Here is a 19,063-nt window from a genome sequence, read left to right as displayed (position 1 = left end):
GGAAAGCGTCAAAGGCGAACCAGATTGCCGCGCAACGCCCTCCTTCCGCATTCGCGATTTCTACGGAAATTGACGAACGAGGACGGAGTTGGCCGAAAGGGTGCCTCTTTGCCAGGCAGTATCGCCCCCTACCGTTGGGTTTGGGTTTCTGCAGAACAATTGTGGTAAAAAGAAGCGGAGATTTCCTGCGGGACGATCAAAGATGGCTTTCGAGGGTTTTCAAGTCGCTGTAGATCAACAGGCTTCCTGGGGTTTTTGTATTTTAATGGTTGCTTGCACATTTTCGGAATGTTCAAAACTATACAGCAATGTCAAAGCCAATGAAATAATCAAATAAATAAATGAACAATAACTAAATAAAAATAAACACTAAAGGGCACCTGTTGAACAGCACTAACTGTAATGCATCAAGCAGTTAGCCTGGAATTGCTTTATGGCTTCTCTGTGGAAAGTAGCATGCTGAAAAAATGTGTGGCTTCTTCGTGGTTCTAATGGCAATTTGAATTTTTTACCTGGTGCAGGATGTTTGGTGAAGGTGATATTTGGGTGTAGATGGAAGCTTGTAGATATGGGGATGAGAATTCTCTAAAATGGAATACTTGCTGCTTATCTAATCTATGTAGCATTTCAAGGCAAGGGCCCCTGTTATTCAACTTTTTAATATTGGGCAGTTCCAAATCAGTGATGTTAAGGAAGAGAACATTGACCTGGCTTGCATAACTGAAACTTACTTGGTTAACAGAAGGTGACCTGGCATGTCAGTCCCAGTTAACTCTGCCTGATTATGCAGTCCTTCATCAATCCCTCATTGGAGGGTTGGGAGGTGACTGTCATCCTCTGTGAGTCCCCTTTGACAGTCTCCTGGTGAAAGCTATCAGTGTCATTGACACTTCATACTGGGGTCTAAGGATAAACTAGGCATTCTTCTGGTCGACTGACTGCCTTATTCCATTGTGAGCACCCTGTCTGAAATGGCTGTGCTAATGGATGCTACTGGAGACAACTAGACTGAATGTTCTGTGGGATTTCAACATTCACACCCAAGGATTCATTGCCAGGGCTGGCCTACGGGGTTTGTTTGTTTGTTTGTTTGTTTGTTTGTTTGTTTGTTTGTTTGTTTGTTTGTTTGTTTGTTTAATCAAAGGGCTCAGGGTGGTGTCCAACATTAGCCATTAAAACAATTAACAAAACCAATATCCGATTAATAAGAACCATTATAACTTACAGTTGGCTTCAGCCCACACCCCTCCCCCTTACTTGTACCCATGGGAGGCCAGATGTTCATTATATGGCAAAAAGTCAATATTACCCCGGTCTCTTTGGCTGCTATGGGCCTCTTTCAAATCATGGCAGGCCCAACACATGAAAAAGGTCACACTTTGGACCTAATTTTTTGCACGGACTCTTGGTTATGAGGAGAGAGGTTTGCCCTGTACAATGCTCTCATCTATATCTATTCAAGACAAGGATGAATGTAGTCGTAACATTCCATAGGAGAGGGTTCACAAGGACTCAGATTCTATCGGATTCCAGAATCACTGGGACATTCTGGAATTCAAAATGATTAGCCTGTTGAGGTTGTGCTGGGAGTTTGAAACATGAAGCTCCTAGAAGCTATCAGGACTAATGAATCCTACTGGATTCTAGAATGGTCTGTGGGATTTTAGGGTACTTTGGTGGAAAATTGCCTCTGCTTAATCACTTGCCTTGAAAACCCTATGGGGTCACCCTGGGTTGGCTGCGACATGCACACACACAATTCTATTCATTCTCTCAACTGGGCCATTCAGTCTTTTCCTTTCAGTATCAACGAGTCTATTCTGTCCAGCAGCACACTATGGTCTCCCTAATGGGTCAAACCTCTAAATATCAACAATTAAACAAGCTATTACTATTAAAACACAACCACTTTCCTTGTGTTTGTGCCCATAAATTGAGGCCAGTGTTCTGCCTCCCACATATTAATACAGGAGAGCTTGTTGAAGAGAGTGGGCTGGAGACACTGGTAAATACTAGGGAGAATGCTTCCAAGTAGGTCTCAGAGAAAATAAGCAAAGTCTGCAAATTGCTGCAGTAGGCTGAAGAAGTGTTTTATTTGCATTTATTGATATATGATATACTGGTTCTTTCTTTAGAATTAAGAGAGGATTGTTAAACAGGATAATAGCTTGGAGATATTTGGTGAACTCTTGCTGGTTTCCAAAACTCTCTGTAGAAGTCCTGGGAATTGTTCTGTGCTGCAGATGCTGAATTATGTACTTGAGTGGAGAGAGATTCCATGTAAGCAGAGTTTCTTCAATTCAAGCATATACTTGTATATCCATCCTTTTGATAGTTCCAGAGCAGGGCATCTAGTGGGTAATTCTCAGCAGCCAATTGCTCTTGCTGTGCGCACGGATACCAACTCTTTCTGCTAGCCTCACTCCTGTACCTGTCATGTATCCTTCTCCCATTACTGTTCCCACCATGCTAGGAAAAGCTTAGTCTTCTAATAATCAGTGTGTCAGATTCTGCTAAAGGCTAAAGAGCAAATACTGGAAGAACAACATGGCAATCCCATTCCTAGCCTGATCTCAGTCATGATTTTAATCTTATGTAGATACGTTAACCTGTGGATTCTTATGGAGTGTTATGACCTGTGTAAGATTGAGCGACTGGTTGGGCAAAGTACCCCAAGTTCAGGGCTGTGTCTCAGCCAGTTCATTACTGTAGCTGAAGAAACAATAGACTTATTGTTCTCTTGCTATGAACATTAGTATTTTTATCATAACTTTGTTTTGAGAATTTAATGAGAGTTGTCAAGAGGTATCCTAGTTTTCCTGGTACTACTAATTTGCATCATCCATTTAGAGACCAATTGTTAGACATGTGTTAAAGTTAAATAGATTTATCTCTGTTCCTAATTGTCACTGTCTGTATAAAAATGTCATATAAGAGTCTAATTGCCTTTCTGATAGGGGCTTCTAGCAAAAGGAGACTTTACATTGGATATGCATATCTTGTGAGCTGGGCTTCCCATTTTACACAACATCCTGCCTATCAGTTTAAAACCTGATCTGCCATAATCTTAGGGAATTGTAATGATTATCTAGCTATGGTAAGTTTAAGAAATATTAGGATATCTTATTTTTACTGTATGCATTTTTCTGGATATATAGGAGTAATTTGCACCTGTTTATATTTGTCAGGTTCCTTCCTGATATAAAGAATTATGCTTTATTTTAAATAAAATCATTAACCCAGATAAGCTCTCTGTCTGTTCTGCTGGCAAATGATCTGATGTCTGACTTATAATATTTCATTGCAATATTTCTCAGAGGTCTTGCTTTGTAGATCCTAACTGGGGCTTCTGCAGCTGTGTTCAGCTAATGACGCTTTAACACTCCAAGAGCTGAATTCACTATGGAGCTGTAATTGGGTACAAATTAAATCATTTATCACACTGGGAGACAGAAGTGACAAGTGCATTTTATCATGCAGCAATGAAAAAAAAACCTGCAAGGAAAGTCTCCAGCTTCCTTAGAGCATTCCACAGTCCCTCGGGTTCAGTTTGTCCGGCTCCAACCCACAAGTAGAAGGATGACAGTTAGGACTGCCGATTCTTGAACCCATCACTGTAGCTGTTCCTTGATCTACAGTTAGCAGTTCATGCTGAATTGATGCCAACCTGCTGATAATTATCAGAACAAACAACCGTCAGGAAACAAGACAATCTGATTGTTCCACTCATAACCTATTAAAGTCATCTTGTGCTTTCTGTTGATTTAGTCAAATGGTTCAGTTGGTCTTTTTAAAATTTAGTTTTCTGGAATAATCAGTTTTCTGGAATAATTGCATTGTTTAGTATCATCTTCCTTCTGTCCTCTTGCTGGAGGCTGTTTGTTGGTATTTGGCAAGTGCCAATCACACAATCCACTAATGAAGGAGTTAATGTTATGCATGCCAATTAGTTAACGGAGGTGAGTGACCAATCAATTGGTCAGTGATATCCAGCATGGCTTGAATGATGGACTGCATGTCCAACAAAGGTGATATAGGTGAATCTGCCTTTTTGTTTGTTAGTCCTAGTCCTGATCATGCTCTGATCATAGTCCTATAGTATACCATGTGATACCTAGAAGTTGCTAGCTTAAGTGGCTAGGTAGTTAGAAAGTAATTTGTTGTTTTAAACCCCAGTTACCCTTCCCTTTTATAGTTAGTAAACGTAATTAACCTTAAAGCAACTGACTCTTCTTCTTTATTTGCGCAAACTCTGCATTTCCTGTAACTATATATCCAACACTGTTCCACATGGGGCAGCTGTTCAATGGATCTTAGATAAGGAGATCTGGACAACAGACCTTGTTGGGAACAATGAAGCTGCTACATTGGATTGTGCAGGTAGAGGAAATTCTGCAAGATAATAGAAGAGGCCGGATCTTTGGGCAGGGACTTGGTCACCAAGGGTCGCCAGGTCTCCTATCACAGGGAGACCTATTGATGGCAAACGTTTCTTCCCTTCGCTGCTCCAAGCACTGGTGGGAGAAAATAAATTGCCAGTGGTATACATGGTGTCATGTCACACAGCTCTAGGAATCACCAGAAACTCTACAGCCCTGCCTTTACCTCACCTCCATCACCCTCTGGTGGTCAGCCAGGCCCCAACCCCACTATTGCTCTCTGGTTGCCAGCCAGCAGCTGACAACCCTAAACCCCATGACAGCTCCAGCCAAGGTCATTTTCCTGCTGGATGCTCCACAGTGACGTGGCACTTGAGGTACCTGTATCATCAATAACTGACCCAAAAGCACAATATGGTGGTGCCTGAAAGAGAGTGGGAGAAGCAGTGTCGTCACATTCCTTCACTCTGGCCATTGGCTATATTGTCTCCTAGAACAGGTATTTTAGTATGTGGCCTGCCCAAATCTGTTGGGAGATTTTATCTGCTGACTCAGGAGTCTTCGGTCCCTCTATCAAAAACTTCTCACAGCAAAAGGCTGGGGATTTTCACAGGAAGCCATGATAGGCGGAAGTCGAGTATCATTGAGCCCAAGATCAGCCTCAAAACCACATCCCTCCTGCTTGGCCTTCCATTCTGCGCATGAAGCTCTTCTGCACAGCACCCTCCTCTCTTACCACGTTGGGCCCAGTACAAAAGGAATGGATGTCTGCAAGGAACCCAAGATGTTTCTGATGCTGGCCTTGCTGTTCGTGAGCTTGAGCAAGCGAAATGCAGCCACAACTAAGCCTCAAGGTAAACATCCCTCCCCCCTCCCCCCCCCCACCACCACTCCAAGCAGCTCACAGAGAAGGCAGAAGGGTGGATAGTGAAGGAACCTCACCTGGCAAAGGTTTGGAGTTTTTATTTGAGCACATCCACAAACTCTTAGACATGGGCCTATTCAACAGCAGTGGCGTAGGAGGTTAAGAGCTCGTGTATCTAATCTGGAGGAACCGGGTTTGATTCCCCGCTCTGCCGCCTGAGATGTGGAGGCTTATCTGGGGAATTCAGATTAGCCTGTGCACTCCCACACATGCCAGCTGGGTGATCTTGGGCTAGTCACAGCTTCTCGGAGCTCTCTCAGCCCCACCTACCTCACAGGGTGTTTGTTGTGAGGGGGGAAGGGCAAGGAGATTGTAAGCCCCTTTGAGTCTCCTGCAGGAGAGAAAGGGGGGATATAAATCCAAACTCTTCTTCTTCTTCTTCTTCTAAAATCCAGCTGCACAGTGCATTGAAAGAAAATAAAAAAATAGAAACAAAAGAAAGAAACTCACTTAGGCCTTCTGGGCTCTTTTTTACAGATGTGAACTGCATAGTCTATAATGATGACTACATGATCTGTGAGTGGGACAGCAGCCAGAAACCAGCCATGAATTACTCTCTGTACTACTGGTATGCCCCTTTTGCCATATTGCCCGAGGGACCCCTTCTTCTTGCCTGTCCCCCAGATCCAACAGCCCTCCCCCACCTTGGCTGCATTTCTTCTGATTGTGCAGCAAACTTCTTTGGTAACCAACCAACAGCCACATGTCCACATCTGGGTTAGAGTCTCCCCTAGAACATAAACAATGCCATTGGTACAGGTGATCTCTGGGGAAAGATGGCAGGCTTTGCATAGAACGTGCTATGCACCTATGGATCACAAAGTGTCAGTGATCACTGGGATCAGCAGATACATTAAAGGAACTGATCCTTGGTGGCTTTGATCATTGTTGATGTGGATTGGGGTGCCTCAGCACCGATATGGTTGCCAGATTCAACAGCACAACAGCAGGTAGAACTTCTTCCTTCCTGAGGCTTCTGTGGTTGGAGAATTTATACCTGTCCACATTCTTTGTGCGAGAGATTTCCAACCACTGAAAAGTCTTCGGTTGCTCAGATACTGGTTGATTGCACAGTGGCTGGAACATTTTCCTCTGCATTTTCTCTGCTTAATGTCCCTTGAGCTCTTTTTGTTTTGTTTAGCTTAGGTTTTCAAAGTTAGTCTAGTACAACAACTCCTCAAGATGGCGCCCATGGGTACCACAGTGCCTGATATCATCTTCTGGCACTCGTTTGCTTTTTCAGTCTTGGTGATAAAATCTACAGGGTCTAGAGTTGAGCATAAAAGAAATAAACGAGGGAGCTTCAGACGGTTCCCTGCCAGTTGGCTGAGTAGCAAAAAGCGGAGCTCCTATCAGTCAGGCACATCACAGCCATGCGCCTTCAGCTTGGCCAGAGACACACATTTTCTTATGAGTTTGAAAACCTGCCTTCAAAGTGCTAGTGTGGTTGGAGAATCTGTGGGTGTGGGTGTGTATAAAGTGCCACCCAAACTGCAGGCAAGTTATGGCGACCCCAGCAAGGAGCTTTCAAGATAAGTGAGAAGCAAGTGTGGTTTGCCATGGCCTTCCTCTGCAGAGTTGTCAGAATCGTAGCTGGGCAGGAGTGTGACCACTCCATTTTTTCCGCCCCCCTGCAGGGGCCCCCTTTACCTTCTCCAGCCGGCAGAAAACAGCTTTCTGCCAGTTGAAAACGGGCCAGGCTGGTGGGGCAGGGCCAGGCCTGGCAGGGTGAGGGGGAAAGGGGCGGGGTGCAATGCCCCCCGTCCCCTTGTAGCTCCACCACTGAATGTTGTCCCTAGTAGTCTCCCTGGTTGGAGAACCTACATCAGACCAAATTATTTCCACAGTGAAAATAATGCCAGGAGCAACAAAAGGAGGCAGCATTTTGTGACCAGACTCACTATCCCCATGTCAGCCATTTTATGGTGGTGCCCACTAGCCTTTCTTTAAATTCTAAAAATGCCTGCAGATTCAACAAGGTTAGGTTCCCCTGGCCTTGTCTGAGACAGAGCTGACCGTGGAGATTGCTGGGAAGCTGCAGCCTCCTTGGGCAAGACTGTTGCCCTGTAGATGGGGATCTCTGCAGGCTCCCTAGAACAGCATAGGAAGGTTCACACCAACCCTCTTTCTTCTTATCTTTTTTACTTAGGTATGCAAAAAATCCAATGGTGGAGTGCAAGCATTACCTCCAAAGTGATGGTGTTAACAAAGGATGCTGGTTCAACAGAAGCCAGATTCAATATATGTCCTTCAATGTTTATGTCAATACAAGCAACGATGGCAGCAGCCTCTCCAGCGGAAGCCCCATGTTCCTGCTCAACCTAGGTATGTTGTCCTAGAGGACCAAACTCTAACATGGCCCATAGCTCTAGAGGAATGAGACACAAAATCACGGCCCTGCTGTACTGGGGCCTTCTGTCAAGGTGACAAACTCTCTTCCATATCTTAAAAGCATCCCTGACACAAATATCCCTAAAAAGGTTAGCCGCTAAACCATTTGGATTCTCTCTCTAGGACAGGAGTCTAGCACAAGTCACAGCTAAGGCATAGCAACTTACTGTTACTGGAGATTCTGGTTGATAGCCATGCTAAATACAGCAAGCATAGGTACAGACTCCAAAGGCTTATGGTTACTTGGTTTAAGATAGCACTTCCTTCGTGATTTCCCAGGTGCAAAGCAGGAAAAGAGGGGAGAACCCCCCCCCCCGGAATGTTACTGGACAGTAAGCTAGGACAACTGGTGCCTGAACATTCAGGTCTACGTCTTCAGAGTTCATCTGGTGTGTGCCCCTGTTGAGCAGGGCATTCTCTGTAGTGGCACCTTGGCTGAAGAACTCCTTTCACCCCTCTGTCCACTTTGCACCTTCCTCATTAAGCTTCAGTTAGGGTTGCCAGCACTTCTATGCAGTGGCGTATTTACCTAGGGAACATGGGGTACCCTATGTCCCCATGCGCCCCCCGCCCCCCAATGGAAGGCGCAAAAATTTCAGGTTCATTTGTGTGTGTTTTGTATTTTAGTGTTTTTTCAGTTTTTGGCCAGCAGGGGGCGCAGTTTTTAAACTAGCAGCACCATAATTTCAGGGATTTTTCAGGAGACCCTCCTGATGATACCACCCAAGTTAGGTGAGGTTTGGTTCAGGGGGTTCAAAGTTTTGGACTCCCAAAAGGGGTGCCTCCATCCCCCATTGTTTCCAATGGGAGCTAATAGGAGATGGGGGATACACTTTTGAGGGTCCATAACTTTGGACCCCCTGAACCAAACTTCACCAAACCTGGGTGATATCAGTAGGAGAGTCTCCTGATGATACCACCCAGGTTTGGTGAAGTTTGGTTGAGGGGGTCCAAATATATGGACCCCCAAAGGGGGACCCCATCCCCCATTGTTTCCAATGGGAGCTAATAGGAGATGAGGGCTACATAAATAATTTGAATCCCACCACTGGAGGTGCCTCCCATTCCTAAACTCTGCACTCCCCAAGCTGTATCCCCAAATCTCCAGGAATTTTTCAACTCAGAGTTGGCAACCCTATCTACAGCAGAATTGAGGAAAACTCAGAATGCTGGCAGAAGTGTGATAATCTCATGTAGAAACTGTAATTTTACATCTGCTGCCATTTGGGAGGGAGTGTGGAGAAAGAGCTCCATGAAAAAGCAATGTATGTTGCAGTAGGGTTAGGTGGCAAGGAGGGAAACCCAGAAATTCCAAGTAGCAATACCAAAAGGCATGGTCAAAAGCACCTCAGAATCTAGACAGCCCACCTTTTTCTCTTCTAGTGAAACCCAATCCACCTGTTAACCTCACCGTCCAGAATTTAGGAAACAACCAGCTGCTTGTGACTTGGGGCTCAACATACAAAGCCACACACTGTCTGGAGCACATGGTGGAGTACGAGAGCAACACAGACACTGAACGGAAGGTACTGGCTCTTCTCCTTGTCCTGCTGAGAACAGTTCAGGGTGGTGAAGGGATGATATTGTTACTGTAGGTGGCAGCTTTCTAATTGGGCAACCAACACCCACTGGGTCTGAAGCGAGCACAAATGCCTCCAACCCTGGGGTTGTCAGTCTCCAGGTGGAGCCAGGAGATTTTTGAGAATTACAACTGATCTCCATTTCTCCCCTGGAGAAAATGGCTGTTTCAGAGGATAGACTATGCCATTATAGCCTGCTAAGGTTCCTGGCCTCTCCAAATCTTATCTTCCCAAGCTCCACCCAACCTGAAGTTGGCAGCGTTCGTTCTTGGCTTTTCCACTGTAGGTTATAGAGAGTGACCTGGGAAAATATGGAAAACTTTCAGAAAGGCACAGGGCTCTCCCTGCACTTGTGTTTTATTCTGTAACCTCTAATAATTGGAGTTTGACAGAATCTTGATCTTGGAGGGATACTGATTCTCAAATGTAACTGAACTTCCCAGAAGCATCTATGTTCTTGTAGCTGAGTCTGCTGCTACACAAAACCACCAGGAATCTTGTGAATACTTGCTAGGGAGGGAACATCCCATGTTCTCCTCTAAGCCTCCCTACTCCAGATAGCTCCAGACATCTAATCAGGCAACTTGGCTTGGAGCAAACAGTGTTCCAGATGTGCTTTCCTTCTTGAGCCCTCCTCCAGCTGATGGAGGGATACTTGCAATGGAAGCACACTTTCTGCCCCCAGCTACTTCTGTCCAGGGTGCAACAGAAGAGTCTCACAAGACTTTGAGTCCCCCCACCTTCTTTTTTATTTGTTTGAGGATTTTCCTGCAAATCTGGGGGCTTTCCCAAGTTTGAAGAAACTTCTTGTCTTTCTGTGCTTGGCTCCATTATGTGGAAGTTTTGATTTGTACTCAAAGGCCAAGTTCAGAATTAAATATCTGATATTTCCGAGCTGAAAGGTCACAGCTAAGTTGGGTATTGATCAGCAAGTCAATGCTACATACTCTTCAACTTTTGCCCAAATTTCCAGTTGTGTGTTTTGTTTTGCTTTTCAGATCACAGATTGGGGAGTTATTTTTCTGTGATTTCGTTGTTTCAAAAAAAAAAAGAGTACATCTCTAATGTTGCCGTTCAGTGTCCCCCAACAAATATAGTATTTGTGGCTTCTCTTTAGCATTTCCCTGCTCCATATTTATCAGGAAATAGTTTGGCCTTTTACAACTGTAACACCCCATAAAGCCTTCATATTCTTACCTGCCATCATCTCATTATTATTATCTCAAACACCCATAATGTACTGCAGACCAGAGCAAGTAAAGGTCAAAGAGCAGGTCAGGACATAACATGGTATTCCCCTTCTAAAGAACTGAGGTCACCTGACTGCTTAATCAGCTGGGCTGATAGAGGTAACCACTGTTTCCATACCTCTTCTATATTGCCTTCCAGAATTCACGAACAGGAGAGATGAAGTTCATCTTACCCAGTGTGGATCCAGAGAAACGCTATGCCTTCTATGTGAAGAGTAAAATAGACTCTCAATGTGGGACCACTGAGCTTTGGAGTTTGACAGCAGGCCCTGTCTTTTGGGGGCCAAATATCACCAGGAAAGGTATGAAGGTCTTTTATGGAGTGCAAAGAAAATATATATAATTGACTGTTGTGGGTCTTCTGAGCTGTGAACTGTGACCTGGTGGTTTTAGCTCCCAATGTTTCACCTGCATCTGTTTCTGGCATCTTCAAAGGCATGTCACAGTAAGATGGCACAGTGTGGAATGATGTGTGCAGTTGAGAATCTGTTTTGTCCTCCTCTCTGGTGGGAGCAGGGCAGGCACATTTCCAAGTGTCCAAGTGGAGCCCACTTGCATTTCTATGAGTCCTGGGGATTTCATGTAAATAATTCTTAGCCAGATTTCTAAAAGGCACAGACAGACTGAGGTTCGTATGCATCTCATGGAGTAGGGTTGCCAATGGGTCTAGACTCTAAAGAGAACTGTAGTATCTTTCCAATAGAGGCGAGACGTGTTTATTTGAATGGGCACGTGAAGTTTTTCACGACAAGGTTGCAAATAACATCACCTAGAACTTGCTGCAGATCAAAGTGATATTAAAAGGACAGCTAGAGGGACTGATGTAAAAGTTGGCAACCCTAGGAAAAGAGGTTATATATCAGCCTTAGCAATATTTGCCCTTTACTTAGCACTTTTAATAGTCAGTGCACTTCACACTTCGTATCTAATTCTGAACCCGGCAGAATGTGGATTAATAGATCCATAAAAGGGAGCTAGGGATGGATAGAGGGGGCACTTGCTTACTGATCTGAAGAAAGACCCAAGAAAACTCTGAATTCTTTAAAAATTCAGGGGATTAAAACTCCCCAAATGTGGTGGAGCCTTGGCTGTTTATGCCAAGTATCCATTCTCTTCGGTTAAATTTCCTATCACAGGAAAGCCTCTTCTTGATGGTTTGAAGTTTCTATAACATGAGGCCTAGGCCCCTTCTGCACACGCAAAATAATGCACTTTCAAACCACTTTCACAACTGTTTGCAAGTGGATTTTGCTATTCTGCACAGCTTCAAAAAGGACTGAAAGCAGTTTGAAAGTGCATTATTCTGCAAGTGCGGAATGAGCCCAAGAGAGCTGTATGCCATACACCTCACCTTCTCATCTGGTGGCTGTCCTGGCTAGAATATTTATCCAGTTATATAAATGAATGATGACTGACTGCAGAGTTAGAATCTAGTGCTCAATAATGGCTGTACAAGTGGGTAAGAGGCAGCGGAGAGAGCAGTTGTTTTTCCCACTTATTGAGTTCAGTGGGAATACTTTGGCTTTCCCCAGCACGACAATAAGCTAAAGTTAGAGATGGAATTTGGGTTGTAGAGAGCTTAGTATACTAAGTGCTAGTGCACCTCTGATCACCCCCTGGTTTCACCCAGTTCTGGCCCCTGCGTTGGCAGAATTGTGCCAATTTCAGAGATATGCTGTTGTAACATTCCACTCTCTTGTAAAAATACAGTGACATATCTCCAAGATGCACCAGTCTGTGGTCCTTGGTTGTTGTCCCAATCCTCTCCAGATGGCATAGAACCATAGGACTGCATTTTCAGAGACATTTGTTGGTACTGTAAGGAATGCAGTGTTATCACAGTGCGCACACAGATTTGCTAAGGCCGAGGCAAACAGTCCCAGATCAGACTAAGAGGATTTGCTAGGTGAACTTAGGGCCACTTGCTGCTCTCAAACGGTTTACTGGGGAGTGTTCAGTGCCTTGCCCTACTGCTATACTTGCAGCCACTCTTTCAGCACTTGATGCTGTACAGCATTAGCTGCTCTGGGGCTGTTTCAAATCAGTGATGGAAACTGAGCTTGTGCAGCGAGGCACACTCCAACACGTGGGAGTGTTGTGTGCAGAAAGGCCAGGCAGGGAGAGAACAAAGCATGCAGGCCAGGGGTGGAGGAGACAGCGAGAGAGGCTGCCGGGATGGGGAGGCTCAGCAAAAAAGGGCCTTTGCGGGAGGAAATGTGATGACCTTTGCACGAAGGACTGCTTTTCGTGCTGCTTTTTTCTCATGTGGTTTTGACACATTCTGATAATGCCAAACAACCTTCCTTTGGTAGGAGCTGGTTGCAAAAAACCCCACAAACGGTAGCAGCCTGCTGATAATATTTTTAATCTAGGTTTTTATTGTGATTGCACACTTCCACTCCTTTGCAGAATGATGGGAAGGAGAGTTCTACCCCAGAGAGTAATGCGTGTGTCACTGTCAGCATTTCCTTTACCCTGGCTTAGCTATGTGTCAAATACTAAGCAGAGTTGCCTCCATGGAACTTCCCGGTGCATGTACTCTGAATGACTTGTCTGATAGAACCATCTCCACCTGCTGGGGCTATGCAGAGTGTGCAACTTTACGATCCATCTCTGAGTCCCTGAATGATAGATCCCTGTTTGTTTATTGTTTGCGGGCAAAGGATGTCTTTCTCAGAAACTGCAAAAAGAAAAACAGCAAGCTGTCATCATATTTCAGGCATAGAAGCTGGCGATGGAAGCACCAGCTTCTATGCTGTAAGTAGCCAAAGGGCTCTGCTGGACTAGGCCATAGTGGGACCTCATGGCTTTCACTCTAAGCAGGGTTTTCCCCAGAAATTTTGTTATATGGCTAGCCTGTGCCAGTGTTTTCAGCATCATTAATTGAACTGGTGAATTAAAAAGATTTTTATGCTGTTGAGCTGGTGGGACCAGAATTAATCAGTGAGGAGCCCTGCTGCAAATATTTAGATGGGAGTTTCAGGAGTGCAACCCCGTGGCTACTGTTCTTTTATATTTATTTGGTATAGAGCAAGGTAGAGTACAGAAACATCACAGACTCTGGTACAGCCAGCATCCTTTCAGAGATTGCAAAAGACAGAAATCCCCAGGTGAGGCTCGCCCTGTTTCGAATAATCTCTGGGTGGCTGTCCTTTGCAGGCCCTGAAGAAGAGGTTAAGTCCATGTGGTTCTGGATCCAGAATGTTCTGATCCCATTTGTCTCCCTTTTGCTCCTGCTCCTGCTCATCTTCATCCTGATGCGTATGGAGAGGTGAGTGAATGAAACTGACCAGATCCGGGGCAGGTGATGTTCCAGGATGGAACTGCTAGGACTAAGATTTTAAAATGTCCAGGACAGGCCTGACTGATATATTTATTTGTTCATTTATAGTCCACTATTCTTCCTGAGACTCAAAGTGGATTACATAGAACACAGAATGTTATATGCAATAAATCAACACAGCGATACTGGATTATGAACCTACACAGGGATGTACTAAACACAGCATGTACAATAAAGCAGGATCACAGGATTAGAGAACAGTGTAATAAAATGCTATTTTATATATGTAACAGCACAAATTAAAATTGTCTAGAATTTCACAGACATTTACCTGTAGGAAATGGCTGCCAAGAACCATGTGCATAGAGATAGTACAAATGGAAGATGCTCAGTTTAGATTTTCATTCAAGAGGACAATTCCAAAGGTAATTTGAAAATCCATATAAAGAAATGGAAAGGTATTAAGGAGAATGAACAGTAGAGGATTGGGTTGTCCTGAGGCAGATCAAAGGCTGACCACAAGACCAAAAACTGGGCCCTGATAGGCCAGGAACTCCATTGGGACCCAAGCACATGAGATGTGCATCTGCTCTGCCACTCAACCAAGATGATTTTTCATAAGTGAAGAGGTAGCTGTTTCCATATGCATCCCATCATGGACTGGAAACTAATCTGACCCTGTGACAAAAATGCAAATTACTGTTTGATAAATGGATAGAACTGGTTTTTGTGAATTTGCTCTAACAAATGATTCTCTAGATGTATCAGTAATATAGTTTCTCTGTGAATAATCACTCGGGAATCATGCTTCCATTAGCCTCTGTATGCAGGATGAGGTCTTTTCACAGGGAGGTTGATAAGCCCTTGCAAGCTCTACAGTGCAAACCCTGCAGCTTTGCCACCCTTAACCCACTTTCTCTTCTTACAGGGTATGGGTGGTCCTGATGCCCAGAATCCCCAATCCCAGCCACAAATTTGAAGAGCTCTTCACAGCCTACCAGGGCAATTTTTCAGTAAGAACCTCTGATGGTATCATGTCCAAAAGTAGAGAATTGTTCCCTATGTAGGCGGTGGTAAAGTGCTGCCAAACTATAGTTGACTCTGCCATTACCTACCTCTCCATAGAGATCCTGGATTTCCTTAGTGATACCCTGTCCAAGTGTTAACCGTAGCTGGGCCTACTAAGTTTCCAAGATCTGACGAGTTCGGGTCAATGTGGGTCATCTAGGTCAGAGCATGCCTTGCTTAAGAACGATTCAGAACAAGTTTCAAAGAGAATTCTGTTGGTGTGATGCTCGGATTGACCATGGGTGTCAAGGCAGCACTGTGTGCTTGTGTGTGTTGGGGAAGGATTAAGCCCCTTGTTCTGAGCCATAGCCTTGAACTGAGTTTACAAAGAAAGTATGCTTGGGGATAGGGTTGTCAACTCTGGTTGGGAAATGCACAGAGATTTTAGGGTGGACCCTGGGGATGGTGGAGTCCTCAGGAGGGATGTGATGCCACAGAGTCCAGCCTCCAAAGCTGCTATTTTCTTGAAAGGTCAGTTGTAATTCCAGGAAAATTCTCTAGGCCCTATCTGTAGGTTGGCAACTCTGCTTGGGGAGCGCCAGCCACAGAATTCCCAGCATCCCATCTGGTTAGGCCCTGGGTCTCCATATTATCATGAGCAGGATTCTGTGTCACACATCATCTGAGCAACTGGACAAAAGGCAAAAAGAAAAGAAGAACCAGCATGTAGGGGAAAAATCAGCCAGTCCACAGAACAGATAGAACCAGGAAACTTCCAGGAGAGTGAGGTGGGGATACCTTAAGAACATAAGAACATAAGAACTAGCCTGCTGGATCAGACCAGAGTCCATCTAGTCCAGCATTCTGCTACTCGCAGTGGCCCACCAGGTGCCTTTGGGAGCTCACATGCAGGATGTGAAAGCAATGGCCTTCTGCTGCTGCTGCTCCTGAGCACCTGGTCTGCTAAGGCATATGCAATCTGAGATCAAGGAGGATCAAGATTGGTAGCCATAGATTGACTTCTCCTCCATAAATCTGTCCAAGCCCTTTTTAAAGCTATCCAGGTTAGTGGCCATCACCACCTCCTATGGCAGCATATTCTAAACACCAATCACACGTGTTTCCTTTTATTAGTCCTAATTCTTCCCCCCAGCATTTTCAATGTATGCCCCCTGGTTCTAGTATTGTGATAAAGAGAGAAAAATTTCTCTCTGTCAACATTTTCTACCCCATGCATAATTTTATAGACTTCAATCATATTCCCCCTCAGACGTCTCCTCTCCAAACTAAAGAGTCCCAAATGCTGTAGCCTCTCCTCATAAGGAAGGTGCTCCAATCCATCAATCATCCTCGTTGCCCTTCTCTGCACTTTTTCTATCTCTTCGATATCCTTTTTGAGATGTGGCGACCAGAACTGAACACAGTACTCCAAGTGCGGTCGCACCACTGCTTTTTATAAGGGCAAGACAATCTTTGCAGTTTTATTATCAACTCCTTTCCTAATTATCCCCAGCATAGAGTTTGCCTTTTTCACAGCTGCCATGCATTGAGTTGACATTCCCATGGAACTATCAACTAAGACGCTTCAAATCCCTCTCTTCCTCTATTCAGACCATAGCACTGACCCCTGTAGCGTGTATGTGAAGTTTGGATTTTTTGCCCCTATGTGCATCACTTTACATTTTGCTACATTGAACTGCATTTGCCATTTCTGAGCCCACTCACCTAATTTATCAAGGTCCGCTTGGAGCTCTTCGCAATCCTTTGTGGTTCTCACCACCCTACATAATTTGGTATCATCTGCAAACTTGGCCACCACACTACCCACCCCTACTTCCAGGTCATTTATGAATAAGTTAAAGAGCACTGGTCCCAATACGGATCCTTGGGGGATCCGGATCCTTGGGGGATCCGTAGGGGGTAAGGAGAGGCGTGTTCTTCTCAATATGCCATTTCTGTTCCCAGGAATGGGCTGGAGTCCCCAAGGATGCTGTGGAGAGCTTCAAGTCTAGCTACCGTGAAAGCATCTGCCATGTCACAGAATTGGTTCCTGGTGGAGGATATTTGCCCCTGGGCAATGACATCCTGGGCAGAGCCGGAGAGGTGCCTGCAGTCTCCACGGACTCTGTCCTCAAGATTGACGTTGAATAGAGCAAGTCAGACCAGCCGCTTATAAGTGTGGAGTGTTTCCTGGCTGGAGCTTGTGTTACAGCAGACACACTTTCCTCACACTGCTGCAGTCACTTACTCTGAGTGTTAATGGTTTAGATGGTTAAACAAAAGCAGGCCTGATAATTTCTAGAAAATATCTATTAGCTTTTTTTCTCAGTAATGCACTCGCTGTTACATCATTGAGAAACATAACTATGAATTAGTGGCTTTATGCCCAGAACTAAATCTCACAATATGAAGAATGAACAGGTTTGTCATAATTATCTCTGTGGGACATTTCTTCCAAGTTCAGAGGTGTTTATATAGTGACTTCAGGGGGACCTAATTTTGATGGAATCTGTACTTGGAACTTTTATAATTTTAGCATTTATCTTCACAATGATTGTGGGGTTAACTTTTTTAGTCCTGTAATTTTTTTCCTGTTGTTCTCAATACACAGAATAATTTCTTATCTCAGTAAAAAATAAAAAGTTTCTACAGGAATTGTGTCTGGTTTGTTGGTTAATAGTTCAAAGGGTCATATTCACCCCCTTACTTTTTGTATTATCAGAACTGTATTGTATTGTATTGTTCGATTTGTATACCGCCCTCCCCTTTAATTGATAATTCATGGAGAACTCTTGTTTTTAAACAGTTCTGCACAGAGAAAGCCTTTAAAAATATGTTGTAGTCCTCTAATTGGATGCAGGAGAGAATCTCTCCGTACATGTGGGTTTTGCGGAGAGATGGGTCTTCAATGCTTATAAAGTCCACCTTACAAAGCAGTCATTTTTTCCAAGTATCTCCAAATATCCTCTATCACCTGGATGTCAGTTACAATCCCAGGAAGATTTCCAGCTACCACCTGCATGATGCTGGCAGGGGATGATGGAAACTGTAGTCCATAGCATCTGGAGGGCCGTGAATTTGACACCTAAGTGACAGCCCAGAGGAAAGCTGGTCATTCAGGCAGAATGGAAGCAGTTTAATTTGTAATGGAACAATAAACTGCCTAATCTGAGACTGATTAGTCAGGTCAACATCAGGAAATCCCCAAAGATAGAGGAGACTCATCTGGCTCTTCAGGCCACCCTGATTCTGCAGGGCTGAAATGTGTCGTGCATCTTTCAGCCACCAACAGCAGAGATGCACCAGGGGCCAGGCTAACAGTTTTCTGTGTCTGCAAACTGCTATAGTAGCCCTGCTGTCAAAATTTGGTATCTACTGGCACCTTATGACGGGAGATCTTTAATCAGCGCCTTCTTTAAAGGGAGACTTGCAGTACAGTCTTAGGAGGCTAAAGGGCAGAGGGAGCAGTGTGACCCCTATTCTGGTGCTGATGGCCCTCATGCTACCGCAAGGCCAATTATGCTGGCCAAGGGGGACAGTTGTGCTGGTATGTGGCAGCAGCACCATGAATCCACATCAGCACAGCTGTGTGGCAGCCATGTGTGGGTGTATCCCAGGTGCAGGGGCCTGTGCCAGTGCCAAAGGGGGCAATGGCCATTCCTGGGGTCAGGGATGGTTAGATGTGGCTCCCTGAGCAGTTTGGGTGCAAGAATGTCCCCTTTCCTGGGCCCAAGGTTGTATCAGCAAAATCATCAGCACAGCTCCATTGGGTGCCACTACAAGAGGGAGAGAAGCTCCCACTTTGGTACAACCTCAGCCTAAGCACCCAAGCCCCTAGAAGGGTTGTTTAAGTGGCATGCCAATGGGGAGACCAAACCAGAACCCCAGTCCCTTCCCTACCAACCCATTGGCCACATAAAAATCCCTGGTGGGATGTGACAGACTCCATAGGGTAGGGCATGTGGCATGGGACACTGTCTGACACCTACCTGCTGTTGGAACTTAAGCAAGTGGCAGGGAGATCTCCCATCCAGATATTTTCAAGCTCCAAGTTCACCTTTGCAAGTAGATTGGCCTAGTACTTTTCATCCTCAATATCCTGCCTTGCTTCCAGTGCACATCTTCTGCTTTCAAGGTCTTTAATCATGGTTTGGTTTGCCCTGGTAAAGCTGGGACTCTTAGCATTCTTATCTTTACTCTGATGCCTATAGCTAAGCCACAAACCACCTATGGCTTCCTTTCCTACA

General features: G+C 44.8%; 1 protein-coding gene across 1 annotated transcript; it reads left to right on the top strand.

The window, feature by feature from the left end:
- Nucleotides 1-4,886: 4,886 nt before the first annotated feature.
- IL2RG (interleukin 2 receptor subunit gamma) lies at nt 4,887-17,438 on the top strand. Its single transcript, XM_048514658.1, has 8 exons — nt 4,887-5,233; nt 5,782-5,872; nt 7,454-7,629; nt 9,079-9,221; nt 10,665-10,827; nt 13,685-13,796; nt 14,737-14,821; nt 16,782-17,438. Exons 1-8 carry the CDS (start codon nt 4,999-5,001, stop codon nt 16,965-16,967), a joined length of 1,191 nt encoding a protein of 396 aa, XP_048370615.1. The 5' UTR covers nt 4,887-4,998; the 3' UTR covers nt 16,968-17,438.
- Nucleotides 17,439-19,063: the final 1,625 nt, after the last annotated feature.

This window comes from Sphaerodactylus townsendi, linkage group LG13 (assembly GCF_021028975.2).
Source record: "Sphaerodactylus townsendi isolate TG3544 linkage group LG13, MPM_Stown_v2.3, whole genome shotgun sequence".
Taxonomy (NCBI): domain Eukaryota; kingdom Metazoa; phylum Chordata; class Lepidosauria; order Squamata; family Sphaerodactylidae; genus Sphaerodactylus; species Sphaerodactylus townsendi.
This window is presented reverse-complemented; position numbering and strand designations above follow the sequence as displayed.